The 25716-nt window shown below is 43.2% G+C and overlaps 1 protein-coding gene across 2 annotated transcripts in view; it reads right to left on the bottom strand.

Annotated features, from left to right (window-relative positions):
* The window catches only part of MAML2 (mastermind like transcriptional coactivator 2), a 285997-nt gene that overhangs the window by 13684 nt on the left and 246597 nt on the right, over positions 1–25716 (bottom strand). For both annotated transcript variants that reach the window (XM_059721137.1, XM_014611326.3), the window contains exon 3: positions 3425–3628. In XM_059721137.1, the coding sequence (XP_059577120.1) occupies positions 3425–3628 (204 nt within the window). The remainder of the gene's footprint in view (positions 1–3424; positions 3629–25716) is intronic.

Here is a 25716-nt window from a genome sequence, read left to right as displayed (position 1 = left end):
TGTGTGCTGTGTAATAATAACATTTGCCTCAGGGAATAATGTGAGATTGCAAGCTCCCTGTGGCAGGAGTGTGAGTTTGCAGTGTCAAAAGCTATTGGGTCCATCTCCTGACTGAGGCCTTTGGAAACGATGACTCAAAAAAATTATAATCTTTTTGAAACAGACAAAAACCCAAGAGAAACAAAGATTTATAGACTAAAGTTAAGACTTGCCTTCAACCCTCTTGCTATTCCTTTGTTCTCAGGGTTAGCCCCATCCACCCTCCTTCTGCCCTGATTGCTCCTCTCTTCACTTCTGGCTGTACCTTGTGCAGCCAGCACTTATACTGTCTGGCTCTCCATGCCTATAAGAGGGGATGCAAGCAGGAAAGTGACCTTGGGGGGTGAATAAGCCCAATCTCAGGCTGAGGGAAGGATTTGGGGCTGATCTGATTGCTCATATCTGTGAAGGAGGGAGCAGAGAGGTGTACCCTGTTCAGGTACTCAATTCCAAATCTGGTCGGTGTCAGCAACTGATGTCACACAATCCTCATTGAGGGCTGGATCCACCCCTCCTTAACGTCAGGCGTAAAACTCCACATATTGTAATGCTGATGGATCAGCCTCTAATACTCTTCCTGAAGGTTAATATCAAGAATTTATGTTTCCAGTGTGCTGGTCATAAGCTCAAAAGCTCTGAATCCTCTGAGGCAGGTGACTGTCAATGTTTAGCAGGTTTGAGTAAGGACCAGGTCTTTCTTTCTTATTAAGAAGAGAAAGCTTAATAAGCCTAATAATTCCTTGCTAAACCAGGACTATTGATTAACATCCAGTTTTCCCCAGAAGTGTGTGCCGTATCTCCTGGATTCCCACTTCCTCTGCAATGTACTACACCATGTACTTGTGTTTCACACTTGAGAAGACTGTGGGCCTCTGATCTGAAGTAGACAAATTAGGAGCATCCTCTGCCAAAAAAAAATGCTTGGAAAATAAGCCTCAAAACCTGGGCCCCTTAGTTAAATGCTCCCTTTCTGAAAAGCTTTAAGTATCACCTCCTTCCCCCTGTCCCCAACAGATACATGCCAAAAACCAGAAGCTCAATTGTGACGCTCTCCCTGAGTTGTCAAAATGCCTTTAACCTCACAGAAGAGGAATCTGCTCAGATCGGCAATCCTAACCACCACGACTGCATGCCACTTGGTCTGAAGGTTCACGGGGCCCGTGCTTGGGTGGTCCTTGAAGACTCCCAGCATCTCCCAGGGGTGCTGAACACATTCATGTCCAAACAACTCTGCTAGTCTCCAGCTTGCTTTCGCTGTGAACTGACAGGCAAAATTGGTCCAAACACTCTCCATTTCTGGAGGGGTTTGGGGTAAGGTGGGCCCTAGAGGGTGGGCAGCTGAGTGAGGAAGGTGGCAAGTAGTTATGAGCACATCTTAAAAGGTTTCAATATATGAAAACGGGGTGTTGGGGGAGATATGACTTTCATTTACACTAAAGTCCCACTGTTGCCACACTCTTGCACTGTGAATGGGTCATAAAGTGGATGTGAATTAAAACTAAATTAATTTTAAAATCCTTTTAAATTGCCAGAATTGTGTGATGAGTTCAGCATTAGAGAGACTTGGGTCCTGAATATTTATCTGAAGATGATGAAAGCTATCCTGATCCCTTCTTCTTCTAATCTCACACAAGGAGGTTTCCTTGTGAGAAATGTGGTCATTCTGCTTTCAGACCTGGTTAGAAACAGCACGAGAATGTTCTTTCTTGCAGTATTTAGACATTTCCCTATTTCCCATTTTGGGAATGTGTAGCCTGATTAAGGTTTATCAGGCTCATTTTAAATTACCATTCAGCCTGAACCATTAAGAAGAAAGAAACCATTTAGCTCTCATAAAAGTTTAGTTTTTCAATAATTAATATACATTTTACCTGAAATTGTTTAAAAAAATAGTAAACTAGAAACAAATGCAAGCTGACTAAAAGAGTATTCACTCTGTTTAATTTGTCTTTAGCTTTAATTTATTTTTCTTTTCAATTAGAATTGTGCAATTAACTGATTTTTTTAGTTTGCTGACAATTGGAAAAATTAAAAAATAACATTTGGGGGAGATTATTAGCAATTAAAGAAATTTAAAAACCAACAAGTCAAAGAAATAGTACAATCTGAACAAAATGTTTCATTTCAAATAAAGCATTTTTACTTTAAAAATGTAGCTTTAAATAGAACATTTCTAAACAAAAAGTTAAGTGTTTTGTATTGAAAAGGTCAAAATGAACCATTTTGACTAGTTTAAATTGGTATTATTTATAAATAAATACCATGAAATTTATTCACCATGAAGCATGGTAAATGCTTCATGGTTTATTGGTATTTCATGGTATTGAAAACGTATTTTTCTTGTGGTAAAAAAAATTGCTAAAAAAATATGCCCCAGCTCTAACTGGAGTACTTCTCAGGAAGAAGAGTCTGATTTCTTTTGTCCCATCTGCTGTGCAAAGGGGGGAGACAATAAACAGCAGCAAATATCAGAAAGAATGTGAACAGGAGCAGCAGGAGAGGATTTCTGAATGGCCCGAAGATCTGCACAGCATCTGCTCCAGCAAAGTATTTGAGCACATGGTTATCATTAAACACCTGGTTCTGAAATCAATAGACCTGATTTTCATTGACACTAAATGGCTTTATACTACCCTGCTCCGGCAAACCAGTCTGAAAGTAAATAGAAACCTAACTTATACCCCCTGTTAGTTTCCATACTGCTCTTCCTGACTTCCTTCCTCTCACCCCTGCAATAAGCCATACCTATCTGCTTCTGTGTCCTAAGTTCCAAACACAGATCTCAGACAGGGAAACCAGTCTGCAGGGACCCCTGGACCACTCTCAAGATTTCTCTGGTGTGGTTGAGAGCAGCTGTGGGGTGGGCATCCCCAGAACATCCTCACTGCCTCACTTCTAGGTCTGGAGCACAAGGAATGGGCGTTAGTTCATAGGGTTATTTTTGAGGGTAGGCTTAAGAGCAGAGAAGAACTAGCATGGATATCCCTTCCGTAAATGTAAGAATCAGACTCACCGTGAATCCTCACATGCTCAAAATTAAGCTTGTAAAACTGTAAAATTAAATAGGTACTTTCCTATTTGGAGATATAACCCGAGGTAAAAGATGAAATTGAGGAAAAGGGAACTCAAACTCAATATCAGGGACAATTTCCTGATGGTGGGATCTGTTAGACTGTTGAATGGTCTCCCAAATTAAGTCGTGGAAACTTATATGCTCAATTCACTTAAAATGGGCTGAACAAAGCACTCAGGAATATAATTGAAGGAACAACCCCAAATGTTCATTGTTGGCCAAGATCGCGTAACGGGTCTTTTGCATCGCCATTTTCTATTGTTTTTATGAAAATTGTTTTCATATAGAATAGGAATGAGAAAGAAAATTTACCGGTTCTGCCAACATCTGTTGCTGTAGGAGGAGCTGCTTTTGCTCCATCATCTGCCTCTGCAAAACCTGTTTCTTTTCCATCAGTTGCTGATTCAACATTGATTGCTGGGATGAGTTCATGTAACCACTTCCAGTGTTTGGATTTGAACAAGCACTGGAATTTGGACTGGGGCCGGCACCTTGGCCTACCACAGAGTGTTGATCCTGAAAAAGAAATAGCAACTTGTGAATGATAAAAGGAATAAAAATGAAATAAGTGGAACTAAGAAGAAGCAGTAATCATTTTTACTTAGGGAAACTAGCAGCATGTTGTGGAAACTTAAAGGAAAGAACTGAGCTATACCAGAAATTTTACAGCAAGTACTCTATAGAGACTGCACACGTCTACACGAGACATTTACGTAGTTGCCTAATTAACTTTGCAGTAAATGTAGTAGGCTGCAGGAAACTAATAAATTCTGCAACAGATTAGTGCTTGTAAATACAAGTACTATCCTGCTGCAGAGATTTTTTGTGTGCAGCATGCATGTGTAGATGCTGACCCGACTGGCAGGGGCATGAGGGTGCTTCAGTGTGGGGGCTGCCTGCTGGCTGCCTGCTGGCTGGCTTTGCATTGAAACACCTTTGTCCCCCAGCCAGCCTCTCCGCAGTATGTTGAGCTGGGTCAGGGCAGCCCAGCCCAGGGTGCTCCCCTGGACCTGCTGCCAGCTGGGGCTGCTACAATCTGACTCAATGTGCTGCGGTCCAGGGATGATGTGTAAACATGTTCCCTGGAAGCAATAAACTATGATGAGATAGGTGCCAGCTTTTATTGCTTTGCCGTAATATGCACGTGTAAATGCACCCATTCAGTACTAGGACTGATAGCTATTGGTCACCTTGTTAGAAAATACAACAGAGGTCAGTTATTCCTTAGTGTAATGCCAGGTGCATTTTCACTGGTTCTTTTGTGGTTCCCTACAATCTCTGTGAAACACATCCAGAAATTCTGGAGTATCGTCAGTAAGCTCCAAGATTTACAAAGATCCTCAAAGATGAAATCAATCAGTTCTAACAGAACATCCTAGAGAGGTTTTATTTCCATTTTGGGTTCTATAGATGGCCTTGCTCAGCAAAGCCAAAGTCAAATGTATTGTAGGTATCACTATGTCATGCTAGTGTCTGTCTAATGCCTATTCTCCAAGGCTCCAGGTGCCTGAGGAAAGAGTACTGCCCCGATTCTCAGCCTGCTTCCCTGAGAAGGACTTCAGAGACCCTATTCACATGAGTGAAGTTACACATGACTTGAAGTACTTGCAGGCTGAGCTCTATGACAAACCCTTCAGAGAGTGTAGTGGACATAAAAGAGCTGCACTAAAAGAGCAGCCTTCAAGGTGGAATAAGAGGCAAATATGGTGGAAGAAGGGAAAGACGGTTCTTCCCTGGCGCTAGAAATGGACAGCTTTGAAAGGATATTGTGATGGGAGGCAGGGACACTGCTTGGTCTCTACCCAACAAGGAACAAACTCCAGGTCTCCCTTCTCCTTCCACACTGGTTTCTCAAGGAAGGGATGTCACAATGACAGCTTGGGAGACTTCAAAGAAATCTCTGAGAAAGTAGAAGCTCATTTAGGGGACAAAGGTTTAGACTGAAACCTTACTGGGGGCGTCTAGTTTATTTTCTTATTATAAACATTAGTCAACATGCTGAGCAACATATTGCCCTCTGCTTGTTCGCCAAACTAAAGAATATGATAAATAAGTCCCCATGTCAGCACACAACAATCTTTATTCTATAATGCAACACGCCAGAGTCATGTACTCAACAGATGCATAATATAATTCAGACAAGAGCTACTGGGGAATTTGCCAAAGTTACGGGAACAACACTTTCCTGACCTCCAGCCTCCACTGTCACACCTCATTATAGGAACAAAGATATACAACCTGGAGAAGCTCCAGATAATACAATATTCAACAGCCCATCTGTTTCACAGCAAAGCCCTCCATGAACACATCACCCACTTTTGCGCTGGCTCCCCACAAATAGAATCCAGTTTCAGGGTTTTGTCCACTGCATTGATCTTAGAGATTTAAAAGCCCACTTCTTCCATAACCATGACCTTTCAAGATAGCTACATTCTTCAGAGATAATTAAACTTGACCTACAGGAGAAGCTTGTGAGTGCTAGAGACAGACGGCAAACCTGGAATACAGAGCTCGCTCTGCAAGAGTGAGGAATGGCCATCCACTGGACCTCTCCACCTTGAGAACTAAATCCACATTCCTGACACAGATTAAACTCTCTCCCCCACAAAAAAAAAAAAATAAAACAAATAAATCCAGCTATTTCTTCTACAGCCTAAAATGGCAGAAATAAAGCAATTGTTTTAAAATAATTTTGTAGCTTTTAGAAGGTAGCCATATAAGTACAGTTAAGCCACATATAAGCCAAATAGATAAAGCGTGAGACAGTCTAAGTATGAAATAAAAAACACATCCTTCATTTGGAGCCACCTGCAGCCCCCAGGGCAGTGCTACAGTTCCGCCCCTGAAAGTTTAATGGGCATTTACACAATTATATCTTTCAGTTCAAGAAAGAATCAAGAATGGCTCAGCCACTGCCACATTTTTCAGCCCTTATGTTAGCTGTGAGATACAAAATACCTCCTTTCCACAGCCCAGCCTGCCAAGATGTTGTGCAAACTTTTGTCCTTCTTCAAATATTTTGAAAGGAAAAATATGTTACAATAAATTGGCTTTGAGTCTACATTCAAATGGCACTCTTGCTTAAAGCCAGCCTACATGCTACATCCTTTAATAGAATTCATCTGTTTTGTCTTTGCACAGATAATGCACACTCCCTGAACTCATGCTTCTGAGGTCCAGGGTAAAAAAGAATATAACTAGAACAAAAACAACAACAAAACCTTTTCTCCTGCAGCTGCCCATTTTATTGTGGTTTTTATTTTCAGATAAGCTAGGCAGTTTCCGTTCATGGGGCACGTCCCTACGAGAACGCACGTGCAGTTTGCAGTGCTGCAGACCTGTCTGCGGCACTGCAGACTGCATGCACTACATATGCAGTAGTTTGCCACACTGCTAATTTGAAGACAATGTCCCAGTGTTAAAAAAAACCTGTGCCAAAAAAAATAAAAAGGGGGCATCATATAACGGTGGCAGCGTAGGCCACCTAAAACTGGAGTCTGGCTGGCCAGAGCCACACTCCGGCTGCTGGCCAAGCTCCATGTGCTCACATTGCCACTGCTGGAGGCCCCCAGGTAAGGCTCCTGGGGTCAGCCCAGGTGCTGCCCCCAGCCTCCCCTACCTTACCCAGGACAATTTGCCATGTGCACAGGGGCAAGTTGTAGTGGCACAACTATGTGCCGCTGCTATTTGTTCCCAGGGAAATGCACATGCACTCTTGTCTAGACACAACCATGATGCCTATTAAATGATTAAAGAAAAAAGCCTGTTTATAACAGCAGTTGGCACAAAAAACATAGCTGTTTGGCAAAAAGGCACTGAAAGAACTATGTAAATCATGTGATTTTACCACTTTAATTTTCAGCACTTGGTGTCCTCTTTGCTGTCCTAAAATGAATTTATTAGGTGTTATTTGTCCTGCTTGTAGGGTTCCGATGGTGAGAGAAGGAAGAATACTTTCCTAATAAACCACAATTCGTGTAGGGGGTGAGTTGTGCTACCAGCAACCCTTACAGATCTGGTTCTGTTGGACCCAATTCTCCTCTCACGTATATCACTCTACATCAGGAGCCAAATAAATGACACCCATGTAAAATGGGTTAAAGTGAAATCAGATTTTATTAATTAACATATTCATAGATTCATAAATTGTTCGGGGCTGGAAGGGACCTTGCAAATCATTGGGTCCAGCCCACCCGATCTAGGCAGGAAGACAACTATGGTTAGGTGAGCCCAGCGAGGTGACTGTCCAGTCTCCTCTTGAAAACCTCCAGGGTAGGTGACTGCACCACCTCTGGAGGGAGTTTATTCCACATTCTGGACACCCTGACTGCAAAGGAGTTTTTCCTGGTATTAAGCCTGAAGAGGCCTTTCAAGAGTTTGTATCCATTGCTCCTGGTCTTCCCCAGGGGTGCCCTAGTGAACCATTATTCACAGAGCTCCTGGTGCACTCCTCTGATATAGTGGTAAGCTGCTACCAGGTCCCCTCTCAACCTTCTTTAGGCTAAAGGGGTCCAGTTCCCTCAGCCTTTCCTTGCATGGCTTGTCTTGCAAGTCCCTGATCATATGGATGGCTCTTTTCTGGACCTTTTCAAGTTTTTCCACATCCTTCTTGAAGTGTGGTGCCCAGAATGGATTTTTAACCCTAATATGATTTTTAACCTAAATATATGGTGACACAAATTCTGCCTGCTTTTCCTCTGGATTTATACTGATGTCCTTGAGAAGAGAACTTGGCCCTGCATACATTATTTATTGTTAAACAAATAATGTCCACAATGTTTTACTGGAATTTTTTTCTTTAAAACTAGATACTCAAATATACTGGGCCAAATTCAAACGTTACTTCCACCAGACAGTATGTGTCACCCATATAGGGATGGTATGAGTTATTTGCCTCTGCTCAGATGCAAGGTCCAACTTCCAATCGAGCCCTAAATACATGACTTGCTACAGACAAATCTATTCTCCATAGCAAAGGATGTTATTGAGGGTAAATGAGAGGCTAAACGAGATAGGGTTATTTAGTTTGGAGAAGAGAAGACTGAGGAGGTATTTGATAACAGTCTTCAAATACCTGAAGGTTGATAACAGAGGATGGAGATAGACCATTCTCTGTGGCTGGAGGGGAAAGGATTAGGAGTGATGGCTTCAAACTGCAGGATGACATTTAGGTTGGTGATTAGGAAGAGCTTTCTGACCATGAGGATGGTTAGTTTCCGGGGATGGCTATTCCACAACTTCCACTGAAAAGTCTATCTAGAGGAGGGGTGGAATCTTCACCCCTGGAAATCTTCAAGAATAGGTTGGACAAACACTTGTCTGGGATGGTTTAGTCAAGGTTGAGCCTGCCCTGAGCAGCAGGCTGGTCACTAGATGACCTCATGAAGTTCCTTCAGCCCTACTTTGCTATAATCCTGTGATCTTGAATGAGTACTAGAGAGCTAATCCTAAAACTTCCCTCACTTCGGGCTACCAGAGGCATTTTTACCTGAGGCACAAAGCCTCTGGAGGGAGTGCTTCCTGGGACACTGTGCCCTCTACCACAGGGCTGTGCTTAACATCATACTGGAGTTGAAATGTTTTCATAGATTCATAGATGTTAGGGTCGGAAGGGACCTCAATAGATCATCGAGTCCAACCCGCTGCATAGGCAGGAAAGTGCTGGGGTCAGACAATCCCAGCCAGGTGCATGTCTAGCTTCCTCTTGAAGACCCCCAGGGTAGGGGAGAGCACCACCTCCCTTGGGAGCCCATTCCAGATTTTGGCCATTCTAACTGTGAAGAAGTTTTTCCTAATGTCCAGTCTAAATCTGCTTTCTGCTAGCTTATGGCCATTATTTCTTGTGACCTCCAGGGGTGCCTTAGTGAGTAGAGCCTCACCAATTCCCCTGTGCACCCCCATGATGAATTTATAGGCAGCCACAAGGTCGCCTCTTAACCTTCTCTTGAGGAGGCTGAAGAGGTCCAGGTGCCCAGGTGTCTTTCTTCATAGGGCTTGGCCTGCAAGCCCTTAACCATACGAGTGGCCCTTCTCTGGACCCTCTCCAGGTTATCCACATCCCTCTTAAAATGTGGCGCCCAAAACTGGACGCAGTATTCCAACTGCGGTCTGACCAGTGCCTGATAGAGGGGAAGTATCACCTCCTTGGATCTATTCGTCATGCATCTGCTGATGAATGATAAAGTGCAGTTAGCTTTTCTGATGGCTTCGTCACACTGATGACTCATGTTCATCTTGACGTCCACTAGGACTCTGAGATCCCTTTCCACTTCTGTGCTACTGAGCAAGTCATTTCCTAGGCAGTAGGTGTGCTGGACATTTTTCCTCCCTAGGTGCAGCACCTTGCATTTCTCTTTGTTAAACCGCATTCTATTGTTTTCCGCCCATATGTCCAACCTGTCCAGGTCTGCTTGTAGTTGTTCCCTGCCCTCCGGTGTGTCCACTTCTCCTCAGTTTTGTGTCCTCCGCAAACTTGGACAGAGTACACTTCACTCGTCCAAGTCACTGATGAAGACATTGAAGAGTATCGGTCCAAGAACCGAGCCCTGCGGGACCCCACTGCCCATGCCCTTCCAGGTTGATACCGACCCATCCACTATGACTCTCTGGGTGCGACCCTCTAGCCAATTCGCCACCCATCGGACTGTGCAGTCATCCAAGTCACAGCCTCTTAATTTGTTCACCAGTATGGGGTGGGATACCATATCGAAGGCCTTCCTGAAGTCTAAGTAAACAACGTCAACCCCTACTCCTGTGTCCAGGCGTTTTGTAACCTGGTCATAAAAAGAGACTAGATTAGTCAGGCATGATCTACCTGCTACAAACCCGTGCTGGTTTCCCCTCAGCATAATTTTTCCTGCTGGGCTCTCACATATATGAGCCTTAATAATCTTTTCAAAGACTTTGCCAAGGATGGAGGTGAGACTGACTGGCCTATAGTTGCCTGGATCCTCCTTCCTCCCCTTCTTGAAAATAGGGACCACACTGGCCCTTTTCCAGTCCTCCGGGACCTGACCTGTGCACCATGGGTGCTCAAATATTCTTGCCTCTTTTCAGAGGATGGGACAGGACATTCCTCTACCTTGTATGAGTCTCAGGCCAGCCAGTTCACCCAATACCGGCAGCTTTAAATATATCTAGGAATTATGATAAGGATCTATAAGAAACAATTCTGTTTACTTATAACAGTGCATTAAGGGTTTGTTTTCATTTACATAAAGACCTTATGCTGCTGTAGCACACAAAAGAGATTTAAAGGAAGCATAAAATTGTTATCGCCCCTTTAAGAACACTTTACCCTGCCACAGGGCACACCTACAGGTCCAATTAATCCCTCGACTCTGCCGTAAACATCTCATGTAGACATGCTCACAGTGATGTAAATCTGTTTTAATGTAAATAAGAATCAGTCCCTACGTTAGAATGCATTGTAAGGGTTTATCCGATCGCAGGGCTGGATACAGATCTTTGATCTGGATTTTGTGCTTGTTTAAGCTATGGTTGAGGCAAAAGTTACTGACTGTACTATGAAGAGTAAATGCCAGAGTGGCAGCTGCTTGGCACTACATAGTTCTGTATCCAGTAGAGATACCAAAAGCTTTTTCTAGTTCCATGGTGTACTTCATGGTTAATAATAAATATTATATGTCACTGGTGGGGCTTTATAAACTCATTAGTTACTAACCAAATCTGAATTACAGGTTATTTACCCTCTCTAAAACATCTTTCAATCAAAGCTTTTTTTAACTTTGGCCATACTGGGCCATCAGGAGGCTGATATGATCAACTTGGTATGTAAGACAGAGGTAGCCAATGGACAGAGTACAGCTTGTAGAGCAAAGCAGGCTGGTACCATCTTCAGATAACGGTCTAAGTGGGGGAAGCTGGTTTAAATTCACTGAGATAAAAGGCTGCCACTGGCCTCTTTGTCACTTGGGCAAATTTTAAATATGCATATGTAAAGTTAGGTACCTAAATAAGCATTCTGATTTTCAGAGATCTTGAGCACCTACAACCCCTATTGACTTGAGAGGGAGTTGCCAATATGTAAATGTTGTAGATATGAAGTATTATTGTTGCTGCTCTCTAATTGTCCCCTAGAGGCTTCATAGTGACTTAAGCCACCACTGCATATTAAGGACAGCTTGCCCTGCCTTCCTCAGAATCAAACTCTTCTTCTGGCTGGACAATTCTTTGAGAGCAGCACCAGAGATTTTCTGCTCTCCAGCAGCTCAGCATATTGCTTCCACACCGCTCTAAGTGATTCTGTCCTAGGCTTGTAAAGTGAGATGAAAGACCTCATGGAAAAGGAACCCCTTATTTTTTTATGAGGAAACTTACAAAGAAAGAGGAGAGAATCTTTCCAACCAATGCTCAGGCATTACACCAATGGTAGCTATGGAACAGACTGCTGGATAGAAACCTAGGGGGCATACATGTGGACTAACTTTCTGATAGTTAAGACGATGTAACTTTTTAAAGTTGAGTTAACTGTCAGAGCATACACACATGTGCAGCAGAGTCAACTTAAATGTGATACAAGAAAATACACCTCCAAGGCATATTATCTTGAGTCACATTAGTTAGGTCACCTTAGCTCACAAAATGGCTGCCATCATGTCAAGGAGCTGTATGTGTATATGCTCTGACGTGACTTAAGTCGACTTAGTTAAGTCACCTTATTTTAAGTTGACTTAGTACATGTATACATACCCCTACCTCCCTACAAAGAGGAAGAGTGACAGGCTACATCCTCGTTCTCTCTCTGTATCTCTGCCTATTCAAACCCCCCTAAAAAAATGTTGTGAAGTTTCACTTCTGGACACATGATTCAGAGACAGTTTAGGAATATTAGAAAACAGGCACAGACTTTTAACCTCTTTGTCCCTGAAACACAGTGAAGTTGATGAATAACTTTTTTGCGAGAGAAAACTTGATTTCTGCTAAACCATTGCTCCCTCAGACACATTCTTCCACAGGGGAGTTACTATCTTTGTGAAAGGATAGGTTTCTGGTTCAAGATTTTCTGTCAAAAGACACACTTTCTTTTCTGTCTTTCTCAAGTGGTTTATGTTTTTGGTGTCAGGCCTGAAGTGTCAGCTCTAACATTCACTCTTCTCTCACATGAGTTCTGGCTTAGAAAAACAAAGAATTAAAGTAAAAAATCAAGACTTAGTCACAAAGATCTGTACAAATGCTGATGTCTGGTTGATGACAACCACTAACTCCAGTGCTTTCCAGGGGAGAAGCTATGTGACTGTGTTTGTCTGGTAACTAAATCTGTACAGTTTGTTCACTGAAACAGCTTGTCTCAGTCTAATCTTATTTTCTATGATGCTATGATAATTTGCATAGCAGGCTATTCATGGCAGCGGGGCAGGGTGTGGTGATTAAGGCTACAACACAGATTTCTATCTAATATGTGGTCAAACTTGTTTGAAAAATACTTTAGGTTTCTGTAAAGTCTCTTGGGCTGGACCCTACAGGCCTAGCTCAAGATAGTTGCCCTTGTTCAGGTATCTTCAGGAACCTAAATACTGGCCTCCCTTTCATTCAGATAAGGTTCGTTTAACAGCAAAGTGACTACAAGTACCATTCTGAGCCTTTCGTTTACTAGCAGCACAACGAGAATCTGGGGAAGTACTAACTCTGCTTTCTACAACCCCATGACTTTCCCTGGAGGTCTTGCTTTCAAGTGTTGATCTAGCCTGACCTTATGTCAGAGGTAAGGTCACAGCTGAAGCAGGAATGTTTGCAGAGATGCTGTACAGTAACATATAGGGGGCCATACCATGGGGGCCTTGCCAGTTCATCTATGTGAGGTTGGGGTTGTGATTTTTTTTTCATACTCTTAGACAATATAGCTATGATAGTCAAACTTTGTAGTATAGACATGGCCAAAAAATACACGGGATTAAAATCTACATGAAGATGCTCTTACAGGACCATTTCCTGCATGTGAGTAGTCTGTTAGACTTTTCTGAAACTACAAGCATGCAGTTGTGCACTGGAGAAACCCAGGATTAGGGTCAAAATTTGTCCCAGCATTGAGAAGAAGTGAAAACTGCTAGACTACAAGACCAACTTCTGATGTCAGCCTTCCTGAAGGAATGGTAGCTGAACAATGCAAAATAATTCCTTCAATAATTTTTTTAAATGTTTTCAGGAAGTTGTCAGCCACATGGGCCCCACTTCTGTGTTTGCCTTCAGTGAGCATCTGAACTGTTGATCTGGTTAGAAATGTTAGTGAAAATGGTGTTTCAAAGGCCTGTGAGCAAGGGATCATGGAAACTAGAACTGACTGCCAGAAATGCTTGTGCTCTCATCCAGTAAGAGAAAAGAAAACAAATGCTGTGTAGTCACAGTGTCTGACCAACCACAACCAAGAAATGTGGCTCAAAGCACAAATCTAGATGAATCGATCCAATGAGTGCAAAATTTGAAAAGATAGTCGCCAGATGTATGCAGATGGAATACATGCCTAACCTGGTGTTAGGACACTCCCATAAAAGTGCACCCCAGTGCAAATCCCTGCTGCAATATGTATACATTATTAATGCAAAGTACAACAGCTTCAAGAAGAGAGATGCATCTTGTGTTGCCTGAAGACAGAGAGTACCTAACAAGATTTTCTGAAGTACTCCTCTCCCTCTGAAAGAAACCTGGCCCTACTTGTCTTTCCCACAAAGTCTGTGTCAGAACAGGGACTTGAACTTGTATGTACAGAGCCACAGGTAAGCACCCTAAAGAGTGAACCTCTCTTTTTCTCTATGTATTTATCTTCTTCAGACCAACTGAATATCAAGCCTTTTTTCTGGGATCCCCTGAGGACAGTGAGAGGAAAACTGACAAAAGTTTTTGAACAGATGTTATTACTTGCTTCCTCAATCATTTCATCTTGTTGAATCTTCAGAATCACTCTCTATCCTTATGGATACATAAAATAGCCTTTAAAAACCCCCAGTTATTCCCAGAAGTAATATCTAGTTCAGTTGTCAAAGCATGTCCAAAAAGCAAAGCTTTGTCTTAACAATCACTTCCAAATTACAGACAAGAAAAAAGAATTCAACTGATGATCATTTTGTGTAGTATGTGATGTAAAACTTAAATACTTTGTTGGCTGAAGTTTACAAACAACTTACTTAGAAACCCTGTATGCCAAATTTCAGCCTTTGATGATTTTTCCCTCATAATCTTGCTATAAACCTAGGCAAGCAGCTTTATATCTGAAATGCAGAAGGACTATAGCCACTAGCAGGCGCTGTTATAACAGTATTTTCACTCTAGTTCATTAAACTTAGAGGTACATCTTAGATAGTTGAAGACCAGATTCAGCACTCTCACAATCTCATAGCAACAGACACACAGAAACAGTGCCTCATTACAAGCCTTGTCCAACAATCAAGTCTTTAACGGGAACAAAGGTTGACAGTGATTAATCATTAAGCAGTTTCTTGTTCCTTTCTGCACGTGTTCTAAGCCGCCTCCTGCAGAGTCAGTCTGGCATATTTCCTGTCTATGCTATACAGTGCCCATGTCTGAACAGACAGAGCAGTCTTTTCTGAAAGCTAAACACACAGATGAACATGTTGTCTCTTATTCTGAGCACAGCAAATTCTGAATGCAAGTACCTTCTGCAAAAAAATAAACCCTCTGCTGTACATCTGCTTACTGCACATTCTCTGGAAATGACCTAACTGGAATTTGATCATGCTATGCATTTTGCCAGAGATTTCAAAGGTGTCTTATTAGTACTTTACCACATGTGCCCTGATAAACTTTTTAAAATCTGATCTTATGGCATAAACAATATCTTTAAGGTTTCCGTTTTCTTTATTTGTAATGGAAATGGCATGCATGTGTTGAAGGTTAAAGCCAGAAGGTTGCCGTAAAATGTCTCCATCAGTGATGGAAACCTGGTTCCGGGAAAGACAAGGGCAAAACTCAACTGGAAGGGTATTTCACTCTAGTTAGCTTTTACCTAATAGACCAGATTCTCCATTGCTTAAATTGAAATTGATAATGGTCCAGAAACTCAGCTAGTGTAAGTGGGCAAAGAACCCACTTATAACTCTACTATACCATGTTTTTAAATGTTCATTTGCTCCAATTTATGCTGACATGAAAGTGTCTTTAGCATGAATGAATATATACACCAGAAAATGTTTACAAAACCAAGCCCTTATTGGTTGCCTGTTTGACTTCAACATCATTGTTTACTTGAAAACTGTTAACAAGGAAGTAACTTTCAACATATCCAACACAGTAAACTAAAGCTTACTGTGCATATCTATTTGTGTTTGTGGATACATATACATACATACATGTGTGCACCCCTCTTTACCTCTCTTCCACATGTTTAACATATTTTCCAAAAAATATTCACTCTGAGGCACACGCTCAGCATGGAAAATTTCAGCCCAAACACTTAGAGTTTGGCAAAGTTATAAGCAGCTGCAAACAGTTCCTGTCTTATAACAGGAAGTTTCAGCCAACATTAATAATAGACAGTGCTCTCACATGTATATACATACAGTGATGCTTATATTTCCTATTTACAGTTTTGAAATAATGGTTTTGAAATAGAAAAAAAAAAATATATATATATATATTCTATTTCAAAACAGTTATTCTATATGTAGAAAAATGGCTTGTTTTGGCATAAGGATTGATGTGAAGGTGTTACAAAATAACATAAAAGAGACAGAAATTAACCCAAAAAGGAGGGAGGAGGTTCACAACTTAAAAAACAACAACAATTTACTTCTTTCTAAAAATCGCTTTAATGTTCAAACTAAACTTCAGGCTGCTTTATTTTTTGTCACTAATATTTCTTCTGTCTTTCTTTATTCTTTCAATTTTCTCCCTCTTTGGATCTTGACCTCCTCACTATTTATCTGATAGTTAAAACTATTTTGGGGTCACTTTTCAGTAAAAACAGAACCATGAAATGACTTTAAAAGCTCTCTGAAGCCAAAATAAAGAAATATATGAATAAATAAATCCTCTTCCCCAACTTCCATCCCCAATACTTGGTGTTCAAAGGATCCCTAGTTTGGAGGAAAAAATATCCACTGAAGTAAAAGTTTTAATGAAGAAAGGAAAATAATTTTAAAAATAAAACAAACAGGAGCAACAAAATAAAGTCCACATCACTGGTGACTGATCACTTTAATGCAAATGTGCCTAATATAGATGACACAACCGTGGGTGACACACACTGAGATCAAAGCACTCCTGCTGAGAATACACAGCAAGAACATGAGCATCTTTAAACTGGAGCCTCCTGGGATCAGCTTTCTAAACTAACAACCCTGAACTCTGAACTTTGATTGAAAACAACACTGAATGCTGAAAAGCAGTATTTTTACTGTATGAATAATGTCTCAGAGTCTGGGCCCATCTCTGCAGGCTGATTAAATCACTGGGTGGATGATTTAGAATTTGTGGTTGTGCTGGACTTTCATCTTTCTATGTTAAAGAATTATACCTACAGGAAATCAAAGTGGCAGGACCAGGATTAGATGTCCCTGAGCACAGAAGAATTGTTTGTCAACTGTGGAAACTTTGCAATTTGTCCTACATCCAAGTATGCAGTGCAGTGCACACTTCCATGTACATGCACAAGTATCCATTTATTATAACAGTGGTTTTCAACCTGTTTTCATTTGTGGACCCCTAAAACATTTCAAATGAAGGTATGGGCCCTTTTGAAAATTTCAAATAGAGGTGCAGACCCCTTTGTATTGTAAGTGTGGGTATTCACATAATTTTGGTTAATCAGAGTCATCTTTCATGGACCCCTTAGATATAGTCTGCAGACCCCCAGGGGTCCATGGACCACAGGTTGAAATCCACTGTATTAGAATGCATTAGGTGGTTAGTTTTAAATAGCTCAAAGCATGTGTAAGTTGTAAATATAACACAAAACCACATAGCATTCACTCCCCTCACAAAAGAGCCCTTCTTGTTCATTTATAATTATTGCTGTCTGGTATGTAAGAACCAGGATCTATATTGATGCTTAATTTGAAGGGCTGATTTAAAACTTAGGCTACTGTCATTCTTCTGTTTCACTTATCTAATGTGTGTGGTAGAAAAATGCCTTAGCTAGCAGCCTGAGGGTTAGACGGATCTGCACACCTTTAATCTGTCAAGGCCAAAAACAGTTTCATTAAAATGAGAAAATGTTATGTTATAGAAGAAATGCAAAACTCTAGAACTCTTAGTTCGGAGATGATACTTTTTATTAGACCAACTACAAAATTTCTTAGTCGGCCTAATAAAAGGTATCATCTGTGAACCAAGAGTTCTAGAGTTTTGCATTTCTTTTTGTCTCAGACCAACACGGCTACCAAATACATCAATGTGCTTCATAGGGCATTTGAGGGATCTTAAAGCATCACTTTGTGATGTGGTATCAAGAAATAATAAATCTGTGGTTGTACCACGTGTCTTAGCCCATCTCTATATTTAACTTGTGGCATTTCTGGACATGGGGATTCTGCAACAAAAATGTGTATGTCCACATTGCAGCATGTAATGATACCTGAGTTAACTTTAAGTAATCTAGCTGGAGTACTGGAATTGTACTCACCACTGCAGCACACAGTTCCACCAGTGCTAATTTACCTTGCTGAGAAATAGGACATCCGCTTAGATGAAGAGCATGACAATACCAATACACAGCTCTCAGTCACTTCAAGGACAAGCTAGGATTTGAGTACAAGGAGCAAACAGGAAGGTCTAAGGGTGCCTGTGAGTATGTCTGCACTGAACTATTTTCTTTGTTCATTATATTCATTCTGAATAAGGCCAGCTTTTGGGTCAGAACAGCTCAGCCCACAATGGGTCAATACTGCCTTGGGCAGCATGCCTCTGAGAAACTACTTCCTTAAACAAGATAAAGTCAAAGAGTGATTCTTACAGCACTCTGAATGTGCTTTACAATGCCTAAACCATGCAGTGCAGGAAACCTACAATGCTAATAGCACCCACAGACATTACTTTATTACAGCTGTCTGATACAGGGCAGTTTATGCTGTCAGAAAGCTCAACTTTCAACAAACAACCTGGACAGGCCTCTTTTGTTCCTTCTGCATTGTTCTTTCATGAGGGCAGCTCACTAGCCAATCCCCTTTCATTCTCGTTTTCAAATTAACATATTAGCATATACATAAAAGAGAGCAGGGAAATATCCCACAAAGTCTGCACAAGTCTGCTGGTGAAGAAGCAGTGTGATCTAGTGGTTACAACCCTACCCTGGGAACTAGAAAACCTAGCTTCTGTTCCCATCTTGGTCACTGACTTGCTACATAACCCAGGGTGATTTTCTTCACCCATCTCTCTCCCTGTTTCTCATCCTACCCTCTCTCTGTTGTTAAGCTGTAAACTCTTTGGGGCAGGGACTGTGTCTCCTGTTCTCTGCTGAACAGTGTCTGGCACAAGGAGATTGCAGTTTTGTTATCAGCCTCTAGATGTTACTACAGTAATACAAAATACTTTTATGCCAAGGGTACAGAGAAAATGATAGTATTTTGTACCATGCACAACTGGAATGTTCTGCTCTTTGGGCAGAGACTTTATCTTCCATTATGCTCCATGTAGTACTGAAATCACCACAGACATTCGCTAAGAAATAATGTCACGCTCATATAAAGTGTCTCTTGATAAGTGTTGCAGCGTAAATCTAACAGCAAACATCAAAATGGAAACACAGAACCCACCAACAAAATTAAGCCTTTTGTATCAGCCAAAAAAGGAGAGTGCTTGAAATAGGAAACAAGAGGCTTGATGAAATAAGCAGGAGTTGTATTATACTTTGCAGGTATTTGAGCACAGAGACTATTCAGATCTCCTCCCAGGAGAGTGTTTATTACTGAGGTCCATCGGATGAGAAATTTCTTCTCCTGGATTGTCCCTGATGGAAACCAGACCCTACCTTGGCTCTTGTAACACCATGACCAGGGGCAGAGGACAGGAGGTAATAATTCAAATATTATGAGCTTGTTTTATAGAGGGCTCTATAAATTCCAAATCTGAATTGCAACCTTTGAGATACCAAGAACCGGTAAAGATTACAAAGGTTGGCATGAGCAACACCTTTTTTCTAGTCCTATGGGGCATAAGTTGGATTCACTTGCATGTGGTGGGATAGTTTATGGCTCTGTTTAACCAAGTGATTTTCAACCAGGGTGTGTTAGCACCCACGGGTACCTTGAGATCATTTCAGGGGTGCTGCAGGGTGGCACACAATGTTAGCACTGGTAGGTGTGCAAGCATGATTCACAAGATAAACAACGAGATTTCACATAGAAACTCATAGTGTCAAAAACATTCTACCTGTTGTGGTCTTCCTGAGGTCTTTGCAACAGGACTATTACTTTATTGTTTTTCCATAGTCAGAGAATGAGTAATAATTAAGAGTTGGTGTTTTCTGAGGGGTATTTCGACTCTAACAAGGCATGCCTTAAGGCTAAAAAGAGTTGAGAATTATTTAAGCCTTCAAAATAGGGCTTAAATAAGGTTTAAGGGAAGCATGTTGGTGAATTTTACCCCAAGTGAGAAGCTGCTCTTTGCAGGTCATGAGAGCCCCTTTCCCCGCCCATCCCACACTCCACAGCAAGCTTTGCTGGATAGTCATGCACTAACCTTGCACTATATTTTAAGAGCCTAATCCAAAGTCAGTGGAAAGCCTCCCAGTGAGCTTTGGATCAGGCTTTGCCATGAAAGGGATAAATACTGAAATGGAGCCAAAAAGAGCCTGCCATAGGGGACGAGGGGAGAAAAAGGAAGGTAGCAGACAGCGAGAAAGCACGTTAACTTTCAGAGAGAGTGGTTATTTTGTGTCACCAGCAGCACTGATCTTCCTTGTCTTGAAATATCCTTTCTCCTTGCCTGGCTTTTGCTATAACCAAACTGCTTCTTCAGCAACAAAGCACGAACCACGTGATCTATGCCCAGCTCTATAAATGAGCAGGTATTGTGCAAGTGTAATGTCACTCACTATGTTAATGTTTGAAAAAAATGACCGCAAAGACAGTACTATCTTACTTGCTGTTGTGTGTGCAGTCAAAGCTATCACTCTAGTGATCACATGTCAATTTTTATTCCTCTTCACTCCTGAAGGCACCGAACAACCAACCTAGTTACCAGCCAATGAAATGGACTCCATTCTCCTGTGCTAGGAGCAGATATTCAAAAAACCGGAGCTTGAATTGACCCAATCTTTGAAGATTAGTTTAACCTGCCTAGATTGAACCAGTTTGCAATGATCAGACATTCCCTCTGGACCAATGTAATGCAGGCACATGCCTGCAGCCACTGAAGCCAGGAGCTGGGGGGCACTAGAGCAGCCCTTGCTCGCAGGGAAGCTGTGCTTGTGGGGGTGTGGAGGGGCATGACCAGCCCCAGCAGAAGCCTGGAGTGAACTGGCCAGGGAGAAGGTTGAACTCCCCCCTTCCCTGTCCCATGGACCTGAGCCGGGGTCTGCCTGGTGCTCCCCACTCACTGCCGCAGCAGCAGGGGTACAGCCCGATGCCAGCTGGTATGGCCCCATGAGGTTATTGTTCCCTTTTCTTCGTCTGCCCTGGGAGACCACAGCGGGGTCTGCCAGCCCCGACTGCCACTGCCACTCGCTCCCTGCACAGGGCAAGCAGCAGGATAAGCCCCCTCCTGCCCCCTTCACCAGGTGCTGGAGGGAGGGGGGAATAATCACCCTTCCTGCCACCTCCTGCCTAAGGGGCCCTGCTGGCTGGTCTCTGGCCACATGCCCACCCTGCTGCTGGAGCAGCGAGGGGCAAGGCCCTGATGGGGAACAGCCCCTGCCATGGTGTCCGGGGAGTGTGAGCCTCTTCCTGGCAGGCTCATGAGGAGGGTCAGAGTTGCTGCACACTGCGCAGGGCGGCACCAGGGCTCGGAGGGGACGATAGCTCCTCACACCCCTCCCCCAGCCCCGCCCTTGCCACTCACCCTGCACAGTTCGTAGCAACTTTCTCTACTCCTCAGCGGGGGCCCCCACACTGGAAAGAGGCTTGAGCTCCGGGGCACCATGACAGGAGCTGCTGTCCCCATCACAGTTGCTCCCCCATTGCCGCTGCAGCAGCAAGGTGGAGCGTAGCAAGAGCCCAGCCAGCACAACACCTTAGGTGGGGGGCAGGGAAAGGGCAGGATTTTCCCTCCTCCCTCTGGCATCTGGCAGAGGAGCACGAGGTGGCAGCGGTAGCAGTTGGGGCTGGCGGACCCTGCTGCAGTCCTCCAGGGGCAGAGGAGGGCCAGGGCCACTGCTAGAGCAGCCAGCAGAGAAATGCAGGTCGTGCTGGTGGGTCGGCAGGGGAGAGAGGGGAATCAGCCTCTTCCCTGCTCCTTTCTGGAGTCAGCTTCTGGCCACAGGCCCCTTCCCCTGCTTGTCCCTACTCTGGCTGGGGAGGACAGAGGAAAGGCTAGGCCTGGTCTTGAAGCAGAGACTATGTCAGGATGCTGGGGGGACTGTGGTTTAACTTAAACCAGGAAGGGGTCTGGAACAGAAGTTGCAAAACCGGTTTGAGCTCAGTCAGGTAAGTCTGATACTACATTCAACCAGGTTTCTCTCAAACTGGTTTTGGCCATTTTTAAACTGGTTTATACGTGCTGAACTTTATGTTGTGTTACAGGTTTAAACCAGTTTCTGATCACTTAAAGCAGCTGATGTGCAATGTCTGTCCCTAGCCCAGGTGTATCAACAACAGAACTGTCTACTAAGATCCAGCCCCTCCCACCCTTGCAAGCTTTCTGTTGGCCCAGTGGTCACTAGAGGGACAGAGAGACATGATGACTGTATCCCTACTAAAAGAAACCTGGTAACAAGGCAATTGTTACCTACCCATGATCCATCTGTAGCAAACTGCTCTAATTTTAACTCCGTTTTTTTTCAGTGTCAAACTTCTGGTGATTTAGCTAACTTTTATTGCTGCAAGGTCATGCAGATGTAATGTTACACTGTAACAGATTATGTGTGCCTCTGAGAAGCTAAAAGTACCTTTGAGCATGCCTTAAAGCAGGGATCTGGGCCGTGGAGCCTTGCCATCCTGGCCCCAGTGCTGCCCCTGGGTCTGATCACATCCACAAGGAACACAGTGTGCACCCATAACAAGAGGCCAGCCCATGGGCTGGATTGGAGCAATGGACTTCCTTCCTCTCCTCGAGCATACTTAATACAGTGGCTGCTTCAGCTGGTCTCGGACCTGTGGCGCGTGCAGTACAGATCCCAGAGTGGCTGGAACAGACACCATGTATGGCGCAGTCCAGTGGGAGTGGCAGTCATGCTGCATGTAGTGGCTGCTGGATCACGTATGCTGCGGGGAGGGAGGAATTCCCTGGTCCTGATCCAACCCTCAGACCAGGCCTATACCACTCATTTGGACGAGTTTGACAACCCTGACCTAAGGCAAAGATTCTCAACCAGAGTGTTGCAGCGCTTTGGGGTGCCTTGAGATCCTTTCAGGGGTGCCACAGGGTGCCACACAGTGTTAGATGTGCAAACATGATTCGCAAAATAAACTCAACAATTTCAAAGAGGAACCCACCGTGTTAAAAACATGCTGCCCTGTTGCAGTATTTCTGAGTTCTTTGCAACAGAAGAATTCCTCTACTGTATTGTTTTTCTGCAGTCAAAAAATGAGTGAAAACAAAAAGCTGGCATTTCTATGGGGCACCTTGAGCCTAGCAAGTTTGCAAACCATGGTCCTAAGGTCATAATTTAAGCCATGGAACTTTTACACTGGTTTGGATGTGTGAGAATGAAAGAACCAAATAGGATTCAGAGGCCAGCCTGTATGCGGCCCCATACTTGTATAAGCTTGGTTTAGTGCCTGTTCCACACAGGCAGAAAGCTTCCACTGCCAGCAGTGGCTGTTGCATTGGGCCCATACTGGGTACATTTTGTGTGGAACAAGTCAGAGATAATAAACATGGAGATGCAAGATGGTAGAGTGGAACAGCATTTAAGACTCGCATTGTTCTTTGTAAAGGTCATATTACGCCAAATATATGCATGGAAAGGAAATCTTGCAAGCAGACTGCATCCCACTGTGGATCTGAGTCATACTTTGCCTGTCTTAAAATCATTAAACTCTGTTTGTTTTAACAGTCCTCCTTTCTTTAGCAGCTCCCTCTTTACTGTTTGTCTGGTTCTGGCAGGTTCAATATGTGATACAAATACTGAGGTCCAGAATCTCAAATACCGTTTTGTAAAGGGTGTGCACATAAGATCTATTTCACATGAGGGCATTTCAAGGAAATCACCTCCTAAATAATACCATTTGTAAGGCAATTTTACAATGGCAGGGAGATGATCTCAAGACTTTTCTGCTTTTAAATTCGGTTGCCTTATGTCCTATTGTTCCTTGTTCAAGTCAGCGTTCTCTGGTCTTTCTTGTTCTTGCCATCCATAAATTGTGTAAACTGTTTTTTCTCTCTCAGATCAGTTTTTCCTTAGTGGCTAAGAGTCATTTTGAATAGCCAGCTGAAGGCCAAGTGGGCAGGATTTCATTGTTCTATTGGCAACCTTTAAGAAAAACTTTTCAGTTTACACTAAATGGCTGCCAGCAATAGACAGCAGTGAAGTGCAGTGCAATCAAACACTGCTCAGATGTCCCCATCTTGGTTTACCAATCCCATGCGTTTCCATACACAAAATGCACAAAATACACAAAATGCAACCATGCTCTTATCAGTCAGAGCAGCCACTGGTTTTGATCAGAGATGTCAAACATACGGCCTGTGGGCCAGATCTCGTCTGTGTAGCAGTATTATCCAGCCCGTGGGTCACTGGACTAACTCCCCACACATCAGCCCCTGCCACTACATGTGGTGTGAAGGGCTGAGCCTATTGCTATGAGTCCTGCACACAGGAAAGTCTGCATTAGGCTGTGCTGGAACCCACATGCAGAGCTATTCTGGCAAGGTGCCCTGCGCTGGCCCCCTCTGCTGCATGTGTGTGCAGCTTGTCCAGCTCTGCGTGCCTGCTGCCTGCAGCACATGCTGACCCGGGGCTTGCTGTGCATGGGGTACCAGCACACGGTGAGCATGGCCTATGGCACATGGGCTGGAACTGGTGTTACACACAGCACAGATGGTCTGGGGCATGGGCTGCACATGGAGGGCTGCCTGGACCAAACCTTTGTGCTGGCTGTAGCACCGGGTCCAGCCTGTGTGCCGTGGGCATTGTGTGTCCCGTACTGATTCCATATGCCACATGCACAGCAAACCCTGGGGCCAGTGCACTGTCTGTGTTGTGCAGGCTGGCCCCAGGGCAGCGGTTGCTTCACAGAGAAGTGGTCCCAGTCTGGCCCACAGACTGGCTTGGTGACTCACATCCAGCTCATGTGGTCGGATGAGTCTGACACCCCTGGTTTAGATTAATGAGAACAAAAATGGAAAAAAAAGAAAGGAAAAAAAAAGAAAAGAAAAAGAGGACGAACAAACGTTGCAATCAGGATGCACAGCGAGTGAAAATTGGACTTCTGCTTTCTTCTTGCCCAAGGAATTAAACTCTGTCAGGCCTTTTCTTGGTGCAAAGAACTGGTCCCTTTGGGCTTACTGAGCTTTGCCAGCTGGTTCACTGGGGACAGAGAGCTAAGACAATACGCATTTCTCCCTTGTTCAGCCTCTCCTCCTGTTCAGAGTGGTTGTTACTCTTCCACTTTGGATGGGAACTATTATGTAGTTAGCCATGCAAGAGAATCAGGAGATACAAAATTCCCTTTTATTTTCTCCTGTAACTAGTCAGGGTCATTGCATGAGAGAGTCATGGAAAGTATAGGCGAAATCTTGGCTCCATTGAAATCGCTGGCAAAAATGCCTTCAGTGTGGCGAAGATTTCACTCTTTGTGCCTCTTCTGACTGTCTGTGCAGAACTGAACACAAAATGACTGTGTGTGTCTGCAGAAAGCAGGGCTGTCAGAGACTGAGAGATTAAGTATGCTGAGAATTTATGGCATAAGTGGCATAGCAGCTCTAGAGCTAAATAGACTCCAGCCAATGATCTCAGTCTTAATAAAGGAGGACAACTTCTTTACAGTTGAGAGACATATCAGCAACTTTTATGTCATTGCTCTTGAGTGAGTTTGAGAACAAAGGGCCCAGTCTTAGCGAGCTTAATTAGGAGTGATTTTTTGTCTGATGAAGAATATAGCTATTGAGACATAATAATGTTTTAGAACTGAAATTCCTCCTCTAATAACCAACAAAAAGGTAAAATGGTATAACTTCTCTGGTAAGTCACTTGACCCTAAAAAAGGAATTTCAAAAGCATTTTTTTTCAGGATGAGAGTGTTTTGTCATGATGATCAGGCACTAAATGTAGTAGGAGTTACAGTAACTCTTGTTGCAAAACCAGCTGCTCATCAACACAGTCATAGCTGCATTCTTGGCTCCTGAGCAACTCTCTACCATGGATAAATTAAGACACACTTGATTTAAAACTGATAACCTTGCATTTTTCGGTGTTAAACACCATCAGGTTCTCGTCCGCCCATTTGCCGAGCCTGTCCAGGTCAGCCTGGATCGCCCTCCTGTCTTCAGGTGTGGATGCTTTGCCCCAAAGTTTCGTGTCACCGGTGAACTCG

The sequence above is a fragment of the Alligator mississippiensis genome, chromosome 1, assembly GCF_030867095.1.
Source record: "Alligator mississippiensis isolate rAllMis1 chromosome 1, rAllMis1, whole genome shotgun sequence".
In the NCBI taxonomy this organism is placed as follows: domain Eukaryota; kingdom Metazoa; phylum Chordata; order Crocodylia; family Alligatoridae; genus Alligator; species Alligator mississippiensis.
This window is presented reverse-complemented; position numbering and strand designations above follow the sequence as displayed.